The 19611-nt window shown below is 47.1% G+C and overlaps 1 protein-coding gene across 3 annotated transcripts in view; it reads right to left on the reverse strand.

The window, feature by feature from the left end:
* Positions 1 to 19611, reverse strand: part of LOC141743494 (A disintegrin and metalloproteinase with thrombospondin motifs 3-like) — a 143882-nt gene that overhangs the window by 20540 nt on the left and 103731 nt on the right. For all 3 annotated transcript variants that reach the window (XM_074587762.1, XM_074587763.1, XM_074587761.1), the window contains 5 exons: positions 12630 to 12829; positions 3956 to 4039; positions 2916 to 3072; positions 2073 to 2178; positions 1030 to 1173 (listed from right to left, as the gene is read on the reverse strand). In XM_074587762.1, coding sequence (XP_074443863.1) covers positions 1030 to 1173; positions 2073 to 2178; positions 2916 to 3072; positions 3956 to 4039; positions 12630 to 12829 — 691 coding nt within the window. The remainder of the gene's footprint in view (positions 1 to 1029; positions 1174 to 2072; positions 2179 to 2915; positions 3073 to 3955; positions 4040 to 12629; positions 12830 to 19611) is intronic.

The following is a 19611-nucleotide window of genomic DNA, read 5'->3' on the forward strand; positions in this document are numbered from 1 at the left end:
GGCCTTCTTACCCGGCATCGACTGTACTCATGGGGATGAAGCCCTGCCCATGCAAAGGGCAAGAATAAGGATTGCTTTTGTCTCATTCCTGTTCAACTCTGACGTCTTGAAATAGCGATACTGGTGGGCTGCTCCTCCTGCACTGGGCTATTCCAGTTCAAGCTCTAAGGTCTCAGTCAATTACTAATTGATGCTTTATGTTACAAATAGTGTTTCTTCTGTAGGAGATGTGGGTCAACGCACGAATTTTTCACTCAGTTTTGACTGGCAAAACCAGCTATTTGCAATGGAGAAGGAATCACAGAATTACGGAATCATAGAATGGTCTGGGTTGGAAGGGACCTTTAAAGGCCATCGAGTCCAACCCCCTGCCGTGGGCAGGGACACCTCCCACCAGACCAGGTTGCTCCAAGCCCCGTCCAACCTGGCCTCGAACACCTCCAGGGATGGGGCAGCCACAGCTTCTCTGGGCAACCTCACCGCCCTCCCTGGAAAGTGTTTCTTTCCTATATCTAGTCTAAATCTTCCCTCTTTTAGTTTAAAACCGCTACCCCTTGTCCTATCGCAAAGAAGCCTGAGTAAGCATTGCGTGAAGAGAAACACACATGGAAGGAGACTAGAGACTTTTCCCCCTAATTCAGACACACGCACACATGCCGCCTTCTCTCTTCCACAACTTACACTAGTTCCTTTTCTGAGTTTAGGGCTTCATCCTGCCAGTTTCGCAGCCTAGCTCCTAGAGGAATGACAAACCTTGGGAAAACACCAGCTACATGACACAGAGTCTGCCAGAGGGACTCCTGCCGTGCTCCCCAGAGGATGTTTTGGGGGCACCCCTCAGTGAGGAAGCATCACTCTTGGTTTACAGCTTTTCTAATACAGATTTGAAGGGGAAAAAAAAGAGCACGGTGGAGGCCAGAGGTGGAGATAGCAGTGTCTAACTGGTGCCCCAAAGCACAGAGCAGGAACCGCAAAGAATTCTGTTTCCTGTAGTAAAATGACTACCGCTGAGTGCTGACCGGTCCTTACTGTATGTATCTTTTGAGCTCTTGGCCGCTGCACCTGGACCAGTGGTACCGATGGAAGGCAGCCTGCACCAAGGGAGCCATAACACTGCCCATCGCTGTCTCGTCCCCGCAGCGGTTCCCTTGCCCGTCGTGTTCCATGCCCAGCCTGCAACAAAGAACCTGGCATCAGAGCCCAGGCAGATTCCGCTCTTCAACTGGTCAAACAACTGTAAAGAAAACAGTTTCCCATCCACATGTAATCACGCAAAATGAAACTGTCCTTTGCATTCTGCAGGTACCACCTGCACTTCAAACTGATCTTTGATGCCAGAACGTAAGGACTCTGAATACTCTTTCACTTATACTTTGTTGTATTTATTAACACCAGGAATGAACTAACTAGATGATGATGACGTCTTATGCTTCGGATAAAGGAAAACAACAATCCTGCTCATTCAGACATTGAATTGTTCATGGCTGTACGCTCATTTAGAAAAGCACTCATTTAAACACAGAGCTAACACAGTTATTGTGTTGCACCTCCAAAGAGCTAACGTGGTTAGCAGGCTACGTCTCCAAGTGTGCACCTAGCACAGCTTAACATGAAGTGACCCGGTCATCTCCAGCTGGGCTCGATTCCTCCCAGTGAGCTGCACTACTTCGGGAAGACAAAAATCAGATCCTCAGCGCTGACATTAATTCATCCGGGGAGCTAACAGAGATCCTTGCTTAACCAGTTACTCCCATTTTATCATTCCTGAAGAGGTGCCAAATCTCACACATCGGCACTTTGAGTCAAGGAGAAGAAAGGAGTTACAGATGCTCGACAAACTACTGTCTGCACTGCCTGGGCCTTCCAGGTTTTACTGACCTCTTCAAACACCTTCCCCCTCTCTCTTCCCCCTCTTTTCTTCTCCCAGTTATCTCTTCATTGCTTAAACCACTGATGCATTCCAAGGGGATGGAAACAAAATGGACACAGCCACTAAAATTAAACCGCTTGAAGCAAGGAGGAGATGCAGCACCGTATTTTGTTGGTAATCCAATTGTAAAGGTCAGACTTACACGTGCCCAGTTTCATGAGCAACGACAAAAGCCGATGAAAACCCATCCTCGTGGTTGAGCGTACAGCTTCGGACCGGGTGACACATGCCGGTAACAGGAGCATATCCTGTTGAGAGAAACCATGGCTGATTCTTTCACCTGTTACATTTATTTCAAACGAGACCTCCCCCAATAAACTTACTACCTGAGAAGAACCAAGGATTATTATTTTCTGATTGTCATTTTTTTCTCAGTCTTTTCCTCGGTAAAAGCTAACATCTTTCTGGCGACAGGGAAGTCTGCCGAACATCTCAACCTCAGCAGTTTCACTCCAGGGATGCCAGCCCAGACCTAAGGAGAACTCAGACCCTTATCTGCCCCCTGGAAGGAGAAGGGAGCATGGAGGTACTGAACACAAATCTCCAAGACGTCTCCAGCTGGACAGACAAAGTACGGTCGCACCCAGACTCTTAATTTAACTCTGACATACATCACACTTGGTGTATTTAATTCCCGTTCCTTGAGTCATCAAGATTAATGCGGGTATCAAAGTGGCTGGTAAGCTGTCTATGAAAAGAAACCTACAGTGAGAGATGCAATAAAATACATGCGAAGTTGGCCCTTTCTAACCCCGAACAGGGAACTGAAGGTCATGATGGGTGTCCGTGCTTTCCCCAACAGGACCAGGTTTCAGAACATCTATAAAATCGAATGCTTCCTTAAGTATTTGCTGAATGGCGGCCTAGGTTGCTTATTGTCTCAGGATCACGTAACAATGCAATTTCCAAATTTTCCTCTTTTCTGGCAGATGCTAGCCGAGAAACACCAAGGCCAGAGAGTTGTGCCCCAGGTCAGCTGCATTACCTTGCATACCAGCAGGCCCAAAATCTTGCCTGGTTAAGAAGATGGCATGATCGTGGTGCTCGGAGTGGTTGGGGTCCGACTTCTGCTGCTGATATGCCCAGCGGCAAACGTTCTCCAGGCTTCTTGAGGGATTCCCCCTTTCAATCAAGCTAATGGACTGAAAGAGGAACACGTTAGACCCAGGAGCTCCTAAAGGTAGGAAATTCAGATGACTTTGGATTTTCTCAGAGCACCAACCAGGTCCCCATTTCTCTCCTCCTAATACCCTACCACTCTATGTCATGACAGCCGTCTTTCCTATGGGCAATCAAAATGTGTATGTTAACAGTGACCAAGGGCGTTACATCTTTTGGGTTTTTTTTGAAGGCAGTTTAATGAGCGTTTGTGTCATCTATCATCATTCATCTATGAAAATAGCTGCCTTTCTGTGTATAGCCCATAACGTGCAGGAGGAACACATAACCTGGTGCTAGGACCGAGTAAGGACATTTTTATTTCTTCTGTTGGCGCTCGCTTACGTTCTGGACTGCCGGATGACAGCCTGACTTGGGTGAGATGATGAGCACGTAACGACACACACAGCCCATGTGGAGTTGGTGAATAATACAAACACACAGGACAAGGCCTCAACTGGTGCAAAACACTGTAGTGACAGTGAACGTGTACTGAGAAACACAGATTAAACCACGTGCTGCGAGAATTTTGCTACAGTGTGTGCCTACAAGCTCAGTAAATTTAATTACAAGGCCAACACCAAACTGGTCTTTGGAGTTGGCCAAATTCAATGTCTGAGATAAGTGGAACAATTATGATCTTTATCAAACCCTAAACAGCATTACTGCTTTTCTCTCATTCAGAACAATTTAACAAGCATTTGTTCCAAAAGTCTCTGAGTGTGTTTTACCAGCAAAATCAACGTACTGGGACTGTTCTCTGGAACTGTTCAGTAGACTTTTGCTTCCACAGCCCTTCCTGTGATTCACAAGGACTATAATTACAAAGAAGATGAAGGCGGAGAAGTGGCTGGGAGCCTAGCTTACCTTCGCATACCCCAACATGATCATTCGGACCAGCACAACATTTATGTGAACACCCAGAGATTCATCGTGGTAAATTTCATTCACCTGAGAAAAAACCCAAAGACACAGGAAAAATTAAAACGGGGACTTCCGAGGCCACGTATATGTTATTTCAAGTGTTTATGCCACTACAGTCTTCCCAGAAGCGGATTCAAGTCTCAAAGCATTTCCATGCAGTGAGAGACCTAGACTTCATAGCATCATCATCGCGTTCCCCTCCCACAGAACCTCCTCATGCACATGTCAAGACTCCTCTTGAGTTTAACAGCCCTTGGATCATGGCCTGTAGAAAAGGTGATCAGGGAAAAAAAATTCTTCAAGTTCAAACCCTGGAAACACTTATCTGAACGCTTCATTTCACCCATTCCATAAACACAATGGGGGAAACGAGGTTACTCCTGAAAGCAAGGTTACAGCAGTGTGTTCAAGTGCACGGAGGGATTTAAAAGCAGACAGAGTTTCCTTTAACAACAGATAAACCCGTCACCATCCATCCCATGTGGCCACCTCTGCTATGCCATCTGGCCTCTCCAACTGTGGATCAATTCCAGATCCTGTTCCCATTTGTTTCATCAACCATTTGTCTCGCTTCAACCAGTCTGAACACTCGGGATGACTGTTTTAGCGGGAGGAGCAAACGAGCATATTTTTGTTCATTTTGTAGAAGATTCTGCTGCCAGCAGCTCTCACTCAAGGAAACGTGCCCTCAACTTCAGCACAGGTCTGTCCTCGGAAAACACTTGAGGATTTGACTTAAAGCCATTTTTGCATTCCGAAGCTCTAGGTTGGGAAGGCAAAATATTTACACACTGACACGAACGACGAGGCTCCATTTCCGCGCACACGTAGGCACCTGTTTAGCTTTAAAGATGTGAAGAGTGCTCTTGATTCTAAACTGATCATAAAATTAATGGGCGAAGCGTTTCCAAATCCCAGAAACGCTTTGCAAATTTTCGTCTGAAAGTTTTAAAGTCAATGGCATTGCCAGAGACATTAATGCTGTATAGTATACCTTACAAGGTAATGGTATCCCCAAATATACTTGATTTCTGCAAGTCAACGCATTCTGTTCAAAGAATTCACCAGCTGCATGAAAGCATGGAAGGTTTACATGATCTGGAAAGACTTACAGCACTAAAAACAACTGCCGGCCTGAGAAAACACCCATCCGTATGACAGCCTCATGAGACCTCACAACTCTAGTCCCCAAGGACTGCAGAAAACATACAGGGAAGAGCAAACTTCAAAGCCCGCCGGAGTCCTCATAAACCGGTCCACAGCTCTGCACCAAATGAGGTCTGCAAAGGTCTCCGACGAGATCTCTACACACCATTTAAAGGCAGGATTTTGACTCAAGCATTTTTAGCCCCATTTCCAAAGGAAATAAATATTAGATAGTCACTCCCTCTGTTACTTCTAACGCCCCAATAAATTTTGGCCCCGTTGGCCGCTTTCCAGCGACGCTTACAAAACAATAAGGGCCTCAAAGAAATTAAGTATCCAGAAGTTTTGTGAAAATAAGCAGGTGATTAGAAATGACTGTTTTATTACTGCTCCCAAGGAAGGAAAGACTGCACATCCTTTCTCCCACACACCTACCGGAGCTCGGAGAACATTCCCAGCACAAGGGAAGCTGATGTCCCACTGATGTCTCAGCCACAAGACAGGAATCCAGAGGCAACTCTGCAGTTGCACTCACCAACTGAAATATTTCATGGTGGTTTTTGTTTGGAAGAATTTATTTTTTTTAGAAGCAACTAATACTGCTGCCCCACTTTTTACAGATGAATTAAGAATTATGTGGTCACTTTTGTACTGAAAAGAGCATTTGTGGAAGTGAAGTTAAAAAAACCCAAATTAGGCAGTTGGGTCAAAAATTGCTCTTCTTGAGGACCATCCTTGTGTCTGGGAAGGTGAGAAATGTCCTGCCACCAGAGTACAAACGAGGGGGCTAAAACATCTGCAGATCATCAGTGAAGTTACTCATCCCCCTGAAAACAAAATAAATATTTTATTATGGGTAACTGGTGAAAAATAAACACCGCTGTTCAGAGGCTGGTGTACTTGAGCAGTGTTTACAGGTTTTGGTTGTTTGTTTTTTTTTTAAGTCAGGCTAAACAGAACTCTCCCTTTCCCCTCAGGAAAAAGGTCATTCCGAGCTGTCCAGACTGTGGGACCTGGCACAATGATTTTAGCCCACAGTTTGTAAAAACGCAATCCCTTTTAGGACCAGCTGAGAACTGACTGTCAGCGGGACAGTTTTACAAGGCACGAGCATGTAACTCCGACTGCCTGTCTTGTGAAGCAATTATTCCAGAGTTCAATTATCCATCTCATATTTTCTCCCCGTTAACGCAGTAATGTTGCCGCCACAAAGGTTAGTGTCAGAAAAAAACGTTCACAATTTCCCTTCTGCCAAGAAACAAACAGCTTCCCAGGAGTGCCTTTCCTAGAGACAAAAAGGATCCTGGAACTGACCTAAAGATTCAAGTCGTCTTCAAGGTTTCTCCACAACACCGTTTTTACCCCATTTTACCCCCAACCTGGGGGTTGCTTTGGAGGGCTCCACTACAGGAATCCCACAAGGAGCAAGTTTGTGTATACTCTTGTGACCGAAACATGGGAAATTCTGGAAACCGTGCCATAAAAGACACAAATCTGAAAAAAACGCTGCTCTCACTGGGACAGTGGTGACAACTGGGAGAGTCTGCAGGCAAAGCTGGAACCCACATTCCCAAAGGATGGATGGATAAGACAACAACGGCGAAAGTGAAGGCCCTCTTTAACCAGCTCTCCTCCCTGAAGGAGCAGTGGCTGGATTCTCACTTGCCACAGCAATGGCGGCCTCTTGACCCACAGTCAACCTTACAACTCCATGTTGTGGCTGTATGTTGGATGGTTCCTCTGAGCAACTCCTGCAGTATGAGCTCTTGGTAGCTGGCCTTTCAAATTCGGGACAGACAGCAAGCTGCAGAAGCATGGCTGGGCTGGCACAGGCACCGCGCAATTCCCTGTCAGGGCTGCCCACCAGCGCCCACCGACCCTACCTCCGTGGTGCCCAGGTAGGGGCTGCAGGACAATCCAAGGGCTGAGGTCCCAAAGGACTTGGCAGGGGGTAGACCAGTTGCCCAGCAAAGCCTCACCCATCCTCAGAGTCCCTCCAGACCAGCTCCCAGATCTGCCACTGTAAGTGGTCCCTTACGGCTTTCAGCTGGAGGAGGACCAGGAGGGAGGACCACAAAACACGGGAACCCGGGCAAATGCTTCACTTGCCTCTCCTTGGTTTTTGGGGACCATCCAGCCTCAACAACCTTCTGCTCCCGCCTGGATCAAACTACTGACATTTCTGTGTCTGACTTGCACGGGGAAAGCGGTTTCTTCATTAGTATTCTACAGGGAAGGAACGCTGAGTAATTCCGAATTTCATGATTAATGCCATCGGCTGCTCTACTGTTCACATCACTGGAAATGAAACAGCTTTGAAAAGAATAACCAACTACTGGTCTAGCGACCGTCCATGGGTATAAATCACTAGATTAGATGGCCAGGAGTGAGTCGGGCTCTTTTGGTGACACCTTCACATGCCATTAGTCTTTACCACAGCCTGAGGGCAAGATTAGATTAAAACTGGCATAAACCGATACCTGGGAGAAGTGACTGAGCAGAGGCAGTTACTGGCAGAACCGTGCTGAAACTTGGGCTTTTCTGGCAACCTTTTTATTAAGAGAATTTTTAAAAGCTCGATGCTCTTCTATGTCTGTCACTTCTCCCTGCATTTATTTTGCATCATGTTTTCTTCTCATCTGCTGTTTCACCTGCATCTTCTTTAGAAAGCCATATAAAAAAGACTACCGTTGTTAAAATCTTGATAGGAACGACTGATTTGTTACAAAAGCATTCCTTCTAGAAGAGGTCAACTTCTCTACTGTAGTCGACTCGGGCTTGCACAGGCTCTGCATCGACAGTTACTCACAGCAGATGGAGCCACAAATGGATAAGAGAAGATGGAAGTGTTTGGGGAGAGTGCATCAGCCCCCCTGTTTACCAAGTTATATGTTTTTAAACCTAAAAAGACAATATTCTGCAATCATCTTTAACAAAGACTGACTGTTGATGTTTCATCAGGTATGTGGTAAAAAGAAGATGATTCCCTGCTAGCACGAGATAGAGAATATCTAGTTATTCACACAAATAAAAACTTGAGAGTCCTGTGACAGAACCTCCAGACGTATCTGGCAGTGTCTGTTCCTGCTGATGCTGACCATAAAGCTCTCACTGACGTGTGGAAACGAACTAAAATAGTTATTGAGAAAGAAGGTAATACCCACGAAACTGCAATGCTGAGTGGTCAGGGATCACCGAAAGAGGAATTCTGTCAAAAGCACCTTGCAATCCGGAAGGAAGGATGCATGGAAGTACCGTGCTGCTGCTGCTGCCTAATTTTGGTTTATTCTTAAGAAAAAAAATGATATATATACTGCCAAATCCAAACCTGCTTAGGATCCCTCGGTATAACCTGCTGCCCCTGTGCGTGTCTTTCTGATCTCAGTCACTTTAATCCAGGGAAGCTTTGTCTTAAGCAACCACCACGGGAGAAACAAATGTCAGTGGCCTAGTGCAGGAGACCTTTAGTTTCACAACGCATACCACAGGGCTGAAAACACCAAGGATTTTCTAAGTATCCACTTAAATAGGTGTACTAGCTATCTCTTGCTGAAAGCAATCGTGATGAATGCTGTATTTTGAATGCTGTATTTATATACACTGTTCTGTATTTTGTTCGCTGAAAACCCAAATTCCTCTAAACTAAAGGCAGTGCCTTCAAGGTCCTCTCTTTTCATTCGAGGTTTCCCTGAGGCAGCGCGGAGGAGAGGAAAGCGTGTTATGAGGGACAACACAGCACAAAAGAAGAGCTAGCTGCAAAGCACCCCATACACCGACAGTGCCACGTTCCCAGCAAACATCACACAAAGTGGTGAAAACCCATTCTCCTCTTGCGAGGAGTGACCTCCGCACCAGCATGGCACACCTCCACACAACAAGAGATGGGACCCATAGAGTCACTGGGCATAACCAGGGTGGGGGAACGAACAGAGAGGGGAGAGGAAGTGCGTCAGGCTTTCTCAGCACTGCTGGCACCCCGTTTCCCACTCCTCTGCCAGTTTTCACTCTGCCTGTTTTCCTGCTGGACTGGTGGATCTCCCAGGGATGCTCCACCGGGCCTGAGGAACTGTGCTGACACCATGGCAGGGTTGGGGAGATGGAGGGTACAACTCCTTATGTGCTCCTGGTAAAGGTAAGATCAGGAAAATATCGATTCGGTCATCTCAAAGAACTCAGATGAAGCTGCCCAGTAGTCGAGAGGCCACCAAGCTACCCAAAACAACTCCAGGGGAATGACATTCTCTTATCTCCAGAGGGTGATTTTACTCCTCGGCCCTTCTGGAAGGCAGGCTGCCAGTGACTTTGGCCATTCATGCTGGGAGATAACGGTAAAGCTTCACCTAGAAGCTAGGGACCACATTGGACTGCATGGCTTTGGAGTACATGAGCCCATTTGGGCTTCTGGCTGCCAGCACTGACCCTTCACAGCCGTTTTTGATGCATCGCTGATGCTGGGTCTTCCAGCCTGTTTCTTAAGCCAAGGGTACATACAGATGAAACACATCAGGCATTTCTTTAGCTGAAACATAACCTGGAGCTCCCCCTGGCACGGCAAGGCCAAGTGCGTGGTTCCTGGCGAGCCAGGCCTGGCACCAAGAGCCGTACGGTTGTGCCAGCGTGGCACGTTGCCCAGGACAACCCGGCTTGGCACAGGGTTGAATGAATGTGACTTAATACTGCTTTTTTGCACTTGAGCAAAACAGCATTGCTTACGATACCTGCTTATATTTGTTCTTTTGAAGCTTCTCTTGCGTTTGCTGCATCACATGTGGCAGAACTGCCCTTAACTTCCCTGCTGGGGAAGGACAGTCTCAGCGAGACACCGTCAACCTTGCAAAAAACCCCCACGAATGCTCCTGACATCCACCACAAATTTCCTCCCATCTCCAGCCTCGCGTTTTCAGCAGAAGATACAAGTTTAGACGTGCAAGGTTCATCTCTTGGACCTTCACGCCACTAGATCCAAACCTAAACCTGCGCCAAAAGACAGGGCGATGTCTGTGGGCAAGGTCAGCTGTGTGACCGACGGCGGTCCCAGGGCCTGGTCATCTTCTAGGAAGAAGCAAAGAATCGCTCATGCGCTTTCTGATTCCCTCAAGACTAAAAAACAGCTCCTCCTAACAAAGATAAGCAGCTACGGAATGTACATTGACGGCCACGCGAGCCCTGCTGTCAACTCGCTTGCGTCTCAGAGGTGATCACGGACCAGCCACAGGCATTCACTGGCTTGTTTCTCCTCAAAGAACTTCACAGACGGCTTTCCAACACACCACAGCCAAAGGGAGGACTGAATGCCTTGGGCTCCAAAACCAAACACATTACTCAACTTAAAGCCCCTTTTCCTCAAAGCAAGGTTCTACAGCATCCGTTGACTCCTGGTAGGAGAACAACTTCCCCAGCATGCTGAAACACCGCGGGGACCTAAAACGTACCAACTCACAATTACAGAAACAGTAGGAAAGGCGTAAGACTGAACAAAGCTTCAGGTTGTAAACCTAGCAGACTAAACGCCGTGTTTCAGTTACAACGTGCGTGCACGTCTGGAGTTTCTTACTCTAGATTTATAGCACAGTATAATTCTACACAGAGTTATTACAATGCTACACAGAGTTATGCTGGAAAAGGTATCAGTTGCTTTAAATTCATTTAGAGACTTTTTTATTTTTTTCCACTCCAGTTCTAGGGATTAGAGTTTTAAACTGCTGGTCCTCATTCTGGGAGGCAGAATAGGTGGGGCAGATTTTCAAAGACCCTCATCATGTTTGTGCGCTTGGAAAACTGAGGTGGGATTGTGACAGGCAAAAGCTGTGTGATGCTGAGGGGTGGGTTTGGTTTTTTTTAAAGAATGGACCAAGCTTTAAACATCTCAAAGGTAAATGGGCTCTTATGACAATGAGCCCATACCTGTGGGTACGCTTCGGCCCTGTGCTTCCCCCTCAATGTTTGAGGGGGCTCCTCTGTACCTACGCAGTACAGCCTCTCACGCGTGGACAAGTGTGTTGTTGGCAGCACAGTTCCTTAGGAAGGAGTAGATTATTTAGCTGCTGAGGCACTCTTTTGAGAGGTCTTGTACATGACACTGAGCCCTGACACCTCCTTTCCCACCCTTGACGGCATCAAGGTCTAACACCCTTGACGGCATCACTGGTCTCAACCTCTTCCACTCACCCCCTGGGAGATGTTCCACCAGCCTCATCAGAAGCAAGGGGGTTGCTCCTGTCACCCCAGCGAGCGTTCGTCCCCAATTATCAGCACAAGCGCACTAACTAACCATAAAACAAGGACTGAAGGTCAAATTCACCGTATGTGTGATTGGGATGGGCTGTCCCTCCTCAAGCAGAATGCTGTGTACCACGGGGAGCTGAAACGGGGTTTGGGGGATGGGGGGGAGAAGGTGGTTCTGATGCTTTGCAATAGCGAAAGGACCAAATTCTCTCAGTCAGGAATGATGGCTGATGTGACACACAATAAAGAAATGTTACAGAGATGATTGGTAAGCCCAAGGAATCATTTTTAAATTATTCCAGGAATAAAAAGGTGAGTGTAAAAAATACAAGAATCATTTGTATGTTCATCAAAATCATTATTAATTGTAAGCCTATTCTCTTGTAGTCTGTCCTTAGGATACTGGTTCTTCTCTCCTGGAAAATCTTATGATCCCCACAGCTTCTAAGATGTATCCATACGGGTCTGACAATTAAACGCACTAAGAAAAAGCCACACGTTGCAAGGGATTATGTATCTCCTTCACATTGCTCTCATGTATTTTTTCATGAGAAAAAACAGAAAACATTTAGGCTTGAGCAATTCTAGCATTCAGTGCTGGTATAGTACACGATTTTTAATGCATGGTGCGAACCGTGCTCTTCCATAATGTGCATTTCCATAGAACCTGACAGTGTAGCTCTAGGCTGTATCTTTAAGCATAGCACCTTGCCATTGATTTTATAGTTAGAAATGCAGACGTAGACCAAAAAATACTTGCTAACCCCATAAGGCACACCATGATAAAGCGGTTCTATGAGGCTCTGTTCCTTCGCAGTTTCTACACAAAGATGGATATTGCCACACGAGTCAAGGAACAGACGCTACTAGAAGGTTTGCTTTCTTTCAAGGGGCCGTTAGGTGTTTAGAACGCTTCTTCACCCTGCATGTTTATTCTTTAACCAGGTCTCCTTCAGAACTGTGCAGCGGCAGAAGTTAGGAATTATTAGAAACGTATCAAGTTTGCAATTTCTCCCTGCTGTTTATCAACCATTTCCAAATTTTTGGATTTACCCTAGAACGTGCCCTAGAAAACTACTGCGAATAAGATGAATTAAAGGAACATCTTGAAAAGAGAGACCCATATCCACCAGCAGACAAAATGATCGTATTTGTGTCAAGCGGGGTCTCCTAGATGCTCCTGTGAGGGATTACAGAAGCCTTTCACGCCCCAGGATGAGCAGTGCCGCCCCACGAAGCTACTCACGATGTTCATGAGGGTGAGGAGGTAGTTTTGCACATGTTCTTTGCCATGGAACCGGACGACGGAGTCATCCACACCCAGCAGCACCTCGATGTTGTAGTCGTCGTCCCCAGCGTGCCGGCGTCGCCGCAGGGTTTCGTTCAGCTGCTGCTCCGCACTGCCATACAGTGAACTCAGCTTTCCAGGGCCGCCCAGAAGAGACCCTACAAGAAATAGCAAGGCACGAACGTCTGCTTCCAGTTCTGTCTCAGAAACACCTTCCCGCAACAACATCCTTGACTGTAGAGTCACTGCTTCTTTGGATAAAATAAACAGGGAACTCTGAAGGGATTATTCTAGTGGCGTAGGGACAGGGGAAATCACCCAAGGAAAAAATTCATTCAACCATATGGTTCTATAATTTATCACACGGTTCTTATTTCAAGCATAAAACTCATCCCTAAGGAGATTTAGGCCCAGTACGTCGCTTCCTAACCCAGAATTTCTCGCTCCTGTTTTTCAGGCATGCGTTACAGAGTGCCACAGAGACGGGATGCCTCAGCATTCCCCGGGGATGCTGCATGACGCCCAACTTCAGCGCTCAGCAGCAACATGGGCAGCCCCAACTCACGCGGAAAAGATCTCAGACAGCAGTGTCTTGTGTTTTCCCCTCATACTCCACCGCTGGGACAGCTCAGATAGAGTTTCTGACTGATTGGCTTTTGTCTTTGTTTAAAAAGTAGGTGTTGGAATATCCTCTCCCGCAAATATCACAGAATACCAGGAGGGTCCCTTGAAGACATGGGTCCAGGGGCCGAGTTCAGATGGACCATTCTCCATGGGCTTCTCAGGGGATGCATTCATGTATCTGCAATGACTCCAAAGCTACTTCTTCCACTTTAGACAGTAAAGCAAAACATCACCATCGATTTTTGACAGGAAGAAAGTCCCACCTGTAGGCTACTTAGCTCTTCCTAAATCTAAGCCAGCACACCAACAGGCTCTAAGCAATAAAAGCAGTGAAGGGGCCAGTTTGCAACACCCTACAGCGCAAACCAGTAGGTGTGAACTGCAGTCCTCACTGGGAACTGGGCTCTTCCCGAGGCTCCGGCTTGGAGCATCCCCATTGCCCCGCTCTTCCCTTGAGAAGGACGAGATGACACCACCCTTAAATGCACAGGGATCCTCCTGGTCCGTGAAGCCAGCAAGAGCAACCAGTGTCCAATGGGCAGGATGGTCCTGCCTTGCTCTCGCGTTGACTTGTATTGCACTGGGGCACGTCCCCAAAGGACGGCACAGCTCTCAAGCCCCTTATCTCCACACGGGAGCTGATGAAAGCCAAGGTGGCAAGGACACAAACTGTCCCCTTCACACGTTTTCAGGCGAGATTCCCAGTAACCTGGATGTCAGTTTTGCTCGCGGAAGAACAGCAGGACCAGGGCCAAGGATGCAAAATGTGCTGGATCACGCCGTAATCCATCATGAGCAGATTCAGCTCCTGGCAGAACTAGCCAGGAAGCCTCTCCCTCCTAAGTGTCACAGTGGTAACACGTAAATAACTTTCCACAAACCCCACATCAAATGGCAAGGCTGGCCCCAGGTGTTTTGAGAAGCTTAGCCCCGCCACCATTAGGGGGAGAGACCAGCTCTGCAAACAGCTTTCCTATTCCACCGCAAGCCCTCTTGCGCTCAAGAATGCCAACCCTGTGATGGCACACAAGTGGGAAATTCATAGACAAGCTCCAGTTCTAAAAATTGCTGCAGCTGGCGCAGCATCCAACGGAAATACACCCGTAACATCCCCATACCGCGGCACCGACAGGACAGCGCGAGATACCTTTGGAGAACCCACCACCCACGCTGCATGGCACCTCCGCTTGGGCCGTCACTTCCTTTCCTAAAAAGGTGGTTTTGCGGTTCGAGCGAAGAGGAGAATCTCTTTTTGTGTGCCTGGCAGCAGCAGCGCGGGTCAGAAAGGATTCCTTTTACTTTTCCACCCCTCTCGAATACGTAGCCGCTTTCTGCACACAGAGGCTATTCTCAATACGCCAGTATTTTCCATGCGGGCACCCACAGAATGTTTTTCAAGTGTGCAATCCCAACAAAGCAAGAAAAAATAACCTCACTCTAGGAAGACCATTTTTGGCCAAGATTTTAAAGAAAAGAAAACAACTAAAACAGAAGTAGTAGTACTGGAAACGTTTTCAAGCGTTGAGCCTCCCACCTCCTGAGATGCAACTTGCCCACTTTTCTCTGCAGAAACCCCAAACCTCCCCTGGACTGGGCTCAAGTGGGAAAAACGCAACCATTTCACTCGGCGTGCAGTGTATTCCATGAAACGCACCAGATTTCCGCAGATCCTACAAGCTACGCTTTTCCTGCTACTATTTTTTAATTTTTTTCGCCTGCTGTTCTTGGCACTGCGTAAGCACATTACTCCTTAACAGAAACACTAACATCAGAAAACTTCTGACTTTAAGGCTGATTGGAGCCACTTATCAGCTAGTAATTACTTATCAAGCCTCACTGTGTGCGGCCTTTGCCCATACCTTGCTGGTAAGTGAAGCTGTGGGTCCTCTCCCTAATCGCACCCACTGTAAATCGCTATGCCCTGTTCAAAAAGTACCCATGGATTATTGCTTGTTTGTCTGTTTTCCATAATCCAGCAACTTCAGAGTCAAACAACCAGAATCAGACCCAGGTTACGTGCACTAACGATAGCTCTGGTTGCGAATGCTGCAATCTGCACCCATTGCCAACCACTTAATAGGACATACGGGCAAAGGGATGATGCTGTGACACGTGGGAGCAGCAGGCCAAGGTGGGAAGATGCACGTTCCTACAAACGAGTCATTAAACCTCTTTCTTCACACTGTTTTTTGTGATTCAGCCGAGTACTCGGGCGCTAGTGGAAAGTTCAGAAGAGCTCACCAAGTCAATGAACCTTTTCTCAGCATTAAAGTCTGTCCCAAATGCCTCAATCAGCCTGAAGGTATTTACCGTAATTGATGACCATTAATCTCGGCTGGTTCTAAGAAGTTTGTTGGGTGCTTGCTGGCTTCAGCGGAGGCATAGGGAACGGGGATGAGCAGGGATCCCTTCTGAGCAGCACAGAAAGCCTCCTCAGATGTGTTCTGTTCAGGAGATGCAATTATTATTCTTATAAATACAAAATACATGCATGTAATTCAGAACCCCTCCAGGCAAGCAGACGCAAAGACAAAAACATTAGATATTTTATCTAATCCGCTCTGCAGAAGACTGTCCAAGTTTGCATCTGCTCTAGGCATCACGTTGCTCCAAATGAGACTAATTACAAAGCCAATCCCTACGTTTACCACCAAGCTGCAGTGAAAACCATCTTCTATCTCCTTTCCATGCCCAGAGCTTCCCGGCTTCGGAAGGTGAGCTTTTCAGAACGCCACAACACCTACAATTGCAAGTTCTTTCAAAAATTTATAGATGTCGCAGCAGGAGAAGATATTACAGAAAAAAAAAATCTAAAAGGAGAGGTATTTACTGCAGTATGAGTGCCACAATCAGTGAAGACATCTGCATTCTTCATCTGATGCACTCAGTAGGGACTTAAGAGGTACCCATGAGAGAAGGGCAGAGTTCCGTCTGAACGCTTCACACACAAAATCTGTGTTCACACAGAAGTGAAGATTGTTGGCTGCACCCGGCAAGGCTTCCACAGACTTTCTGTATTGCAATAAATAACAAACGCCCCCGTCCTTTTCCATTCCATCCTCCCTCTCGCCAAACCCAAAAGATAGGTAAATTGTTTTCTTTGGCCCAAACTGTGCGCTTATACATCTTTGCACCTTCAAGACGACTTCCAGGGACAGACAGATGGAGCAGCACCATGGAGTGGTCATGCCGTGCACCGTTGGTACTTCAGGACACACAAAACACAGCTAAGCCTCGAGAGGTCATTAGTCAACAGTTAAGAAACACACGTGCTGCAACTTCCCCTGCGTACAATCACAGGCTTTGCACGGAACAGACTATAAGAAAAATTGGCATTTAAAGAAAAATGCGCCCTTGCGGGGGCTTAGGAAAACCTGGGGCATTGAGGCTGGTGTAACTCTACTGAGCATCAGCACTGCAGGGAGCACATCACCTGCAAATACTTACACGCGGGGGGGGTTCAGCATTGAGATGAACAGCTTGCGGGTAGGCAGTCCTGCAGATTTGCGAGCCGAACGCCACAGCCGTGCCTCTGGACACCCCCGTACCCGCACGTTGGAGCTGCTGTCACCAGGGAACGCAGAAATCCATCCTTCCTTACCAAACTCTTCTCTAGGGCACAGAGCAAGTAATTCAGACACGAGCAGAAGTTGGAGAAATGACCCCCTTCTTAAGAGATCACAGCAACGCTTACCAAACTGAATTGTTTAAATTAACCATTTGAAGACAAAGGTTCTTTGCAAGTTAATCTTACAAAGCCTACGCGGCAGCTTTGAGAGCATTGTCTAGCAGGGGAAGAGGAACATCTGCCGCCGCACGGCGATATTCCCTGTGACGCACCCAGGAAACAAGCCTGTTTGTTCGTGGATTTGTGCGAGACAGACTAATCCTTCCTAATCTCATTCTGGAATTAGCTGGTTTGTTATCTCTTCCTTGTTTTTTTTTATTTCGCTGGTCACCTGCATCTTTTACATCATGATCTTACCTGCGACAAAAAGATTAGCCCGGGCGCTTTCACCAAGCGAAATGGTTATGCAAACATCTGGGGAGGAAAACAAAGCACACAGCATCGTGGGCAGGGGTGTAGTTTTTATTTTGAATTTTTTCAGGGTGCGCATCAGAGCCCATCTGCCCCGCATCACCCACCAAAACGGAGGAGAGCAAAGACTGACATCCTCCTCTGGCGCGGCTGGGGCTCCTCTGCCAAGGAAAGGCGGGAGGAGTTTTGGGCCTGCAGAAAATGAAGTAGTGGAAAGGGAAAACAGAAATGTGCGAGGAGGAACTCTCCCCCACACGCCCCCTCATCGTGTTTTGTTGAAAACCCACGGCGGCTAACCTCGCCTTGTGCCACTTCTGGAGACTTGGAACCGCGCTGCTGGAACCGGACGGCAGCTTTCTGTCAAGCACAAATATATGGACGGAGCCTCTCCATGAACCCAGACGTGCCTGTTCTCAAAGCCATAACTCCTCTGCAGACCAATACAGCCAGCCTCCCCCCAAAGCCTTTTTCAGAAATGCTGAACTTTTAACATAAACGCCTACGTCAAGAATTGGGCATAACTGTACCCCTCCTAAATGCTCTCCTGTATTTAAAAAGAAAAGATATTCTGGGTTACCGCATGTATCTTTCCTAGAGTGAACCTTTAAAAGAATGAAAGAAGAAGTAGTTCAGAAGAATTACGGTTCTTCCCCTGCTGTTAAATAATGCTCTCATTTGCCCAAGTCTAATGTCATGAACGCTGGCATCAGTCAAGCCTCTACCTAAAGAGAACCTTCAGCATTTCTCACGTGGAAGATTCTTACAATCTCATTTTATATTGTAAAATACGCGGGCTGAATTTCGTGATACAATGCCATTGATATTGGCACCATTCCTTGTATCTATATCTATCTATCAATATATACATCTATGTATATGCTCCTCATACGTATTCACTTGCTTAAGGAGTCACAGGGTGTATCTGGATGTTGTGCCCTTTTTTTTGAGCATTTTGCTCGTTATAACTGAGCTGAGCGCGACACACAGACGAGCGGTTCGAGCCCACCGGTGCACAAAAAGGGACGTGTCTGGAGGAGCAGGCGGTGGCTTGTGCCCGGCTCCCGAAGGCTGGTGGCCCTCCGGAGAGAAGCCTGGCTCACCTGGCTCCTCCGGATGCCGTCTCAGTGGGCAGGGATGTCTTGGCTTAGGGTGACCCATGGCGTTTGGGCAGGGGTTCTGTATTAGAATCACAGAATCACAGAATATCTCAAGCTGGAAGGGACCCATAAGGGTAGAATGAAGGAGTAACGCCATCAATAGAATCACAGAATCACCTGGGTTGGAAGCGACCTTTCAGATCATCGTGCCCAACCATCAACCTAACCCTGACAAACACCATCACTAAACCATGTCCCTCAGCACCACGTCTGCCCGTCTTTTAAATACCTCCAGTGATGGTGATTCCACCTCTTTCCTGGGCACTGAGATTGCCAGGATCGTCAAGTCCAACTCCCTGCTCCTCGCAGGACTAATAACACCAATATTCTTAATTATATATATATACACACACACTTTTATATATATATATATATATATTAAAATAATAGCAATGCTCTTAATAGGAATTGGCTTTTACTGGCTCCTGAGAAAAAGAACCGAGGGAGAAGGAGGAATTGTATTTCAGGAAGGATCCTCATTAAAGCATAAATGTTGATCAACAGAGATGAGACCTGTGGAGAGAAAGGGAGCATGAGTGAAGACAGGCTCGGGGGTGGCAAGCGTACCCATGCGGTAGCTCTAGGCCCAGCAGAGACCCGGCAGTGATGCTAGAGGAGGACAGTGTGTGTCGGGACGCAGGTGACACTGCCCATGAGGCTGGATGCAGGAGCTGAGCATCACCTGGGATTGCTCCGGCCCTGCCCGGCACCGACCGGCTCTGCCCCAGCTTCTTTTTGGCAAGAGATGATGACCCAACTGACAAATTTGTGAGAAGGGAGCATTCAGTTGCCTAATTGAGCCTTTTTCCTGAAAATACAGCTGGCAGCAGCGTCTAGGGAGGCCCCACAACTTCACCAATTCAAAATGAAACTAATGAAAAATCAGTTCAGAACAAATGGAGATCAATGCATATCCCCTCTTAACAAGTGTGCTAATGTGTAAAACGTCCCCCAGGACAGCTGTACTCTGTAGCAACTAAAAAATTCCATTGTGCTATTTCCAAAGAAAGGAAACTAGGCCAACTCATCATGTCACTTCTGAAGTTGCACTAAGAAGCTGTGGCACATTTTTCTACTTGTTAACCACTGGATGAATACGACTTTCCATGATTGCTTTCTC

This window comes from Larus michahellis, chromosome 5 (assembly GCF_964199755.1).
Source record: "Larus michahellis chromosome 5, bLarMic1.1, whole genome shotgun sequence".
NCBI lineage: Eukaryota > Metazoa > Chordata > Aves > Charadriiformes > Laridae > Larus > Larus michahellis.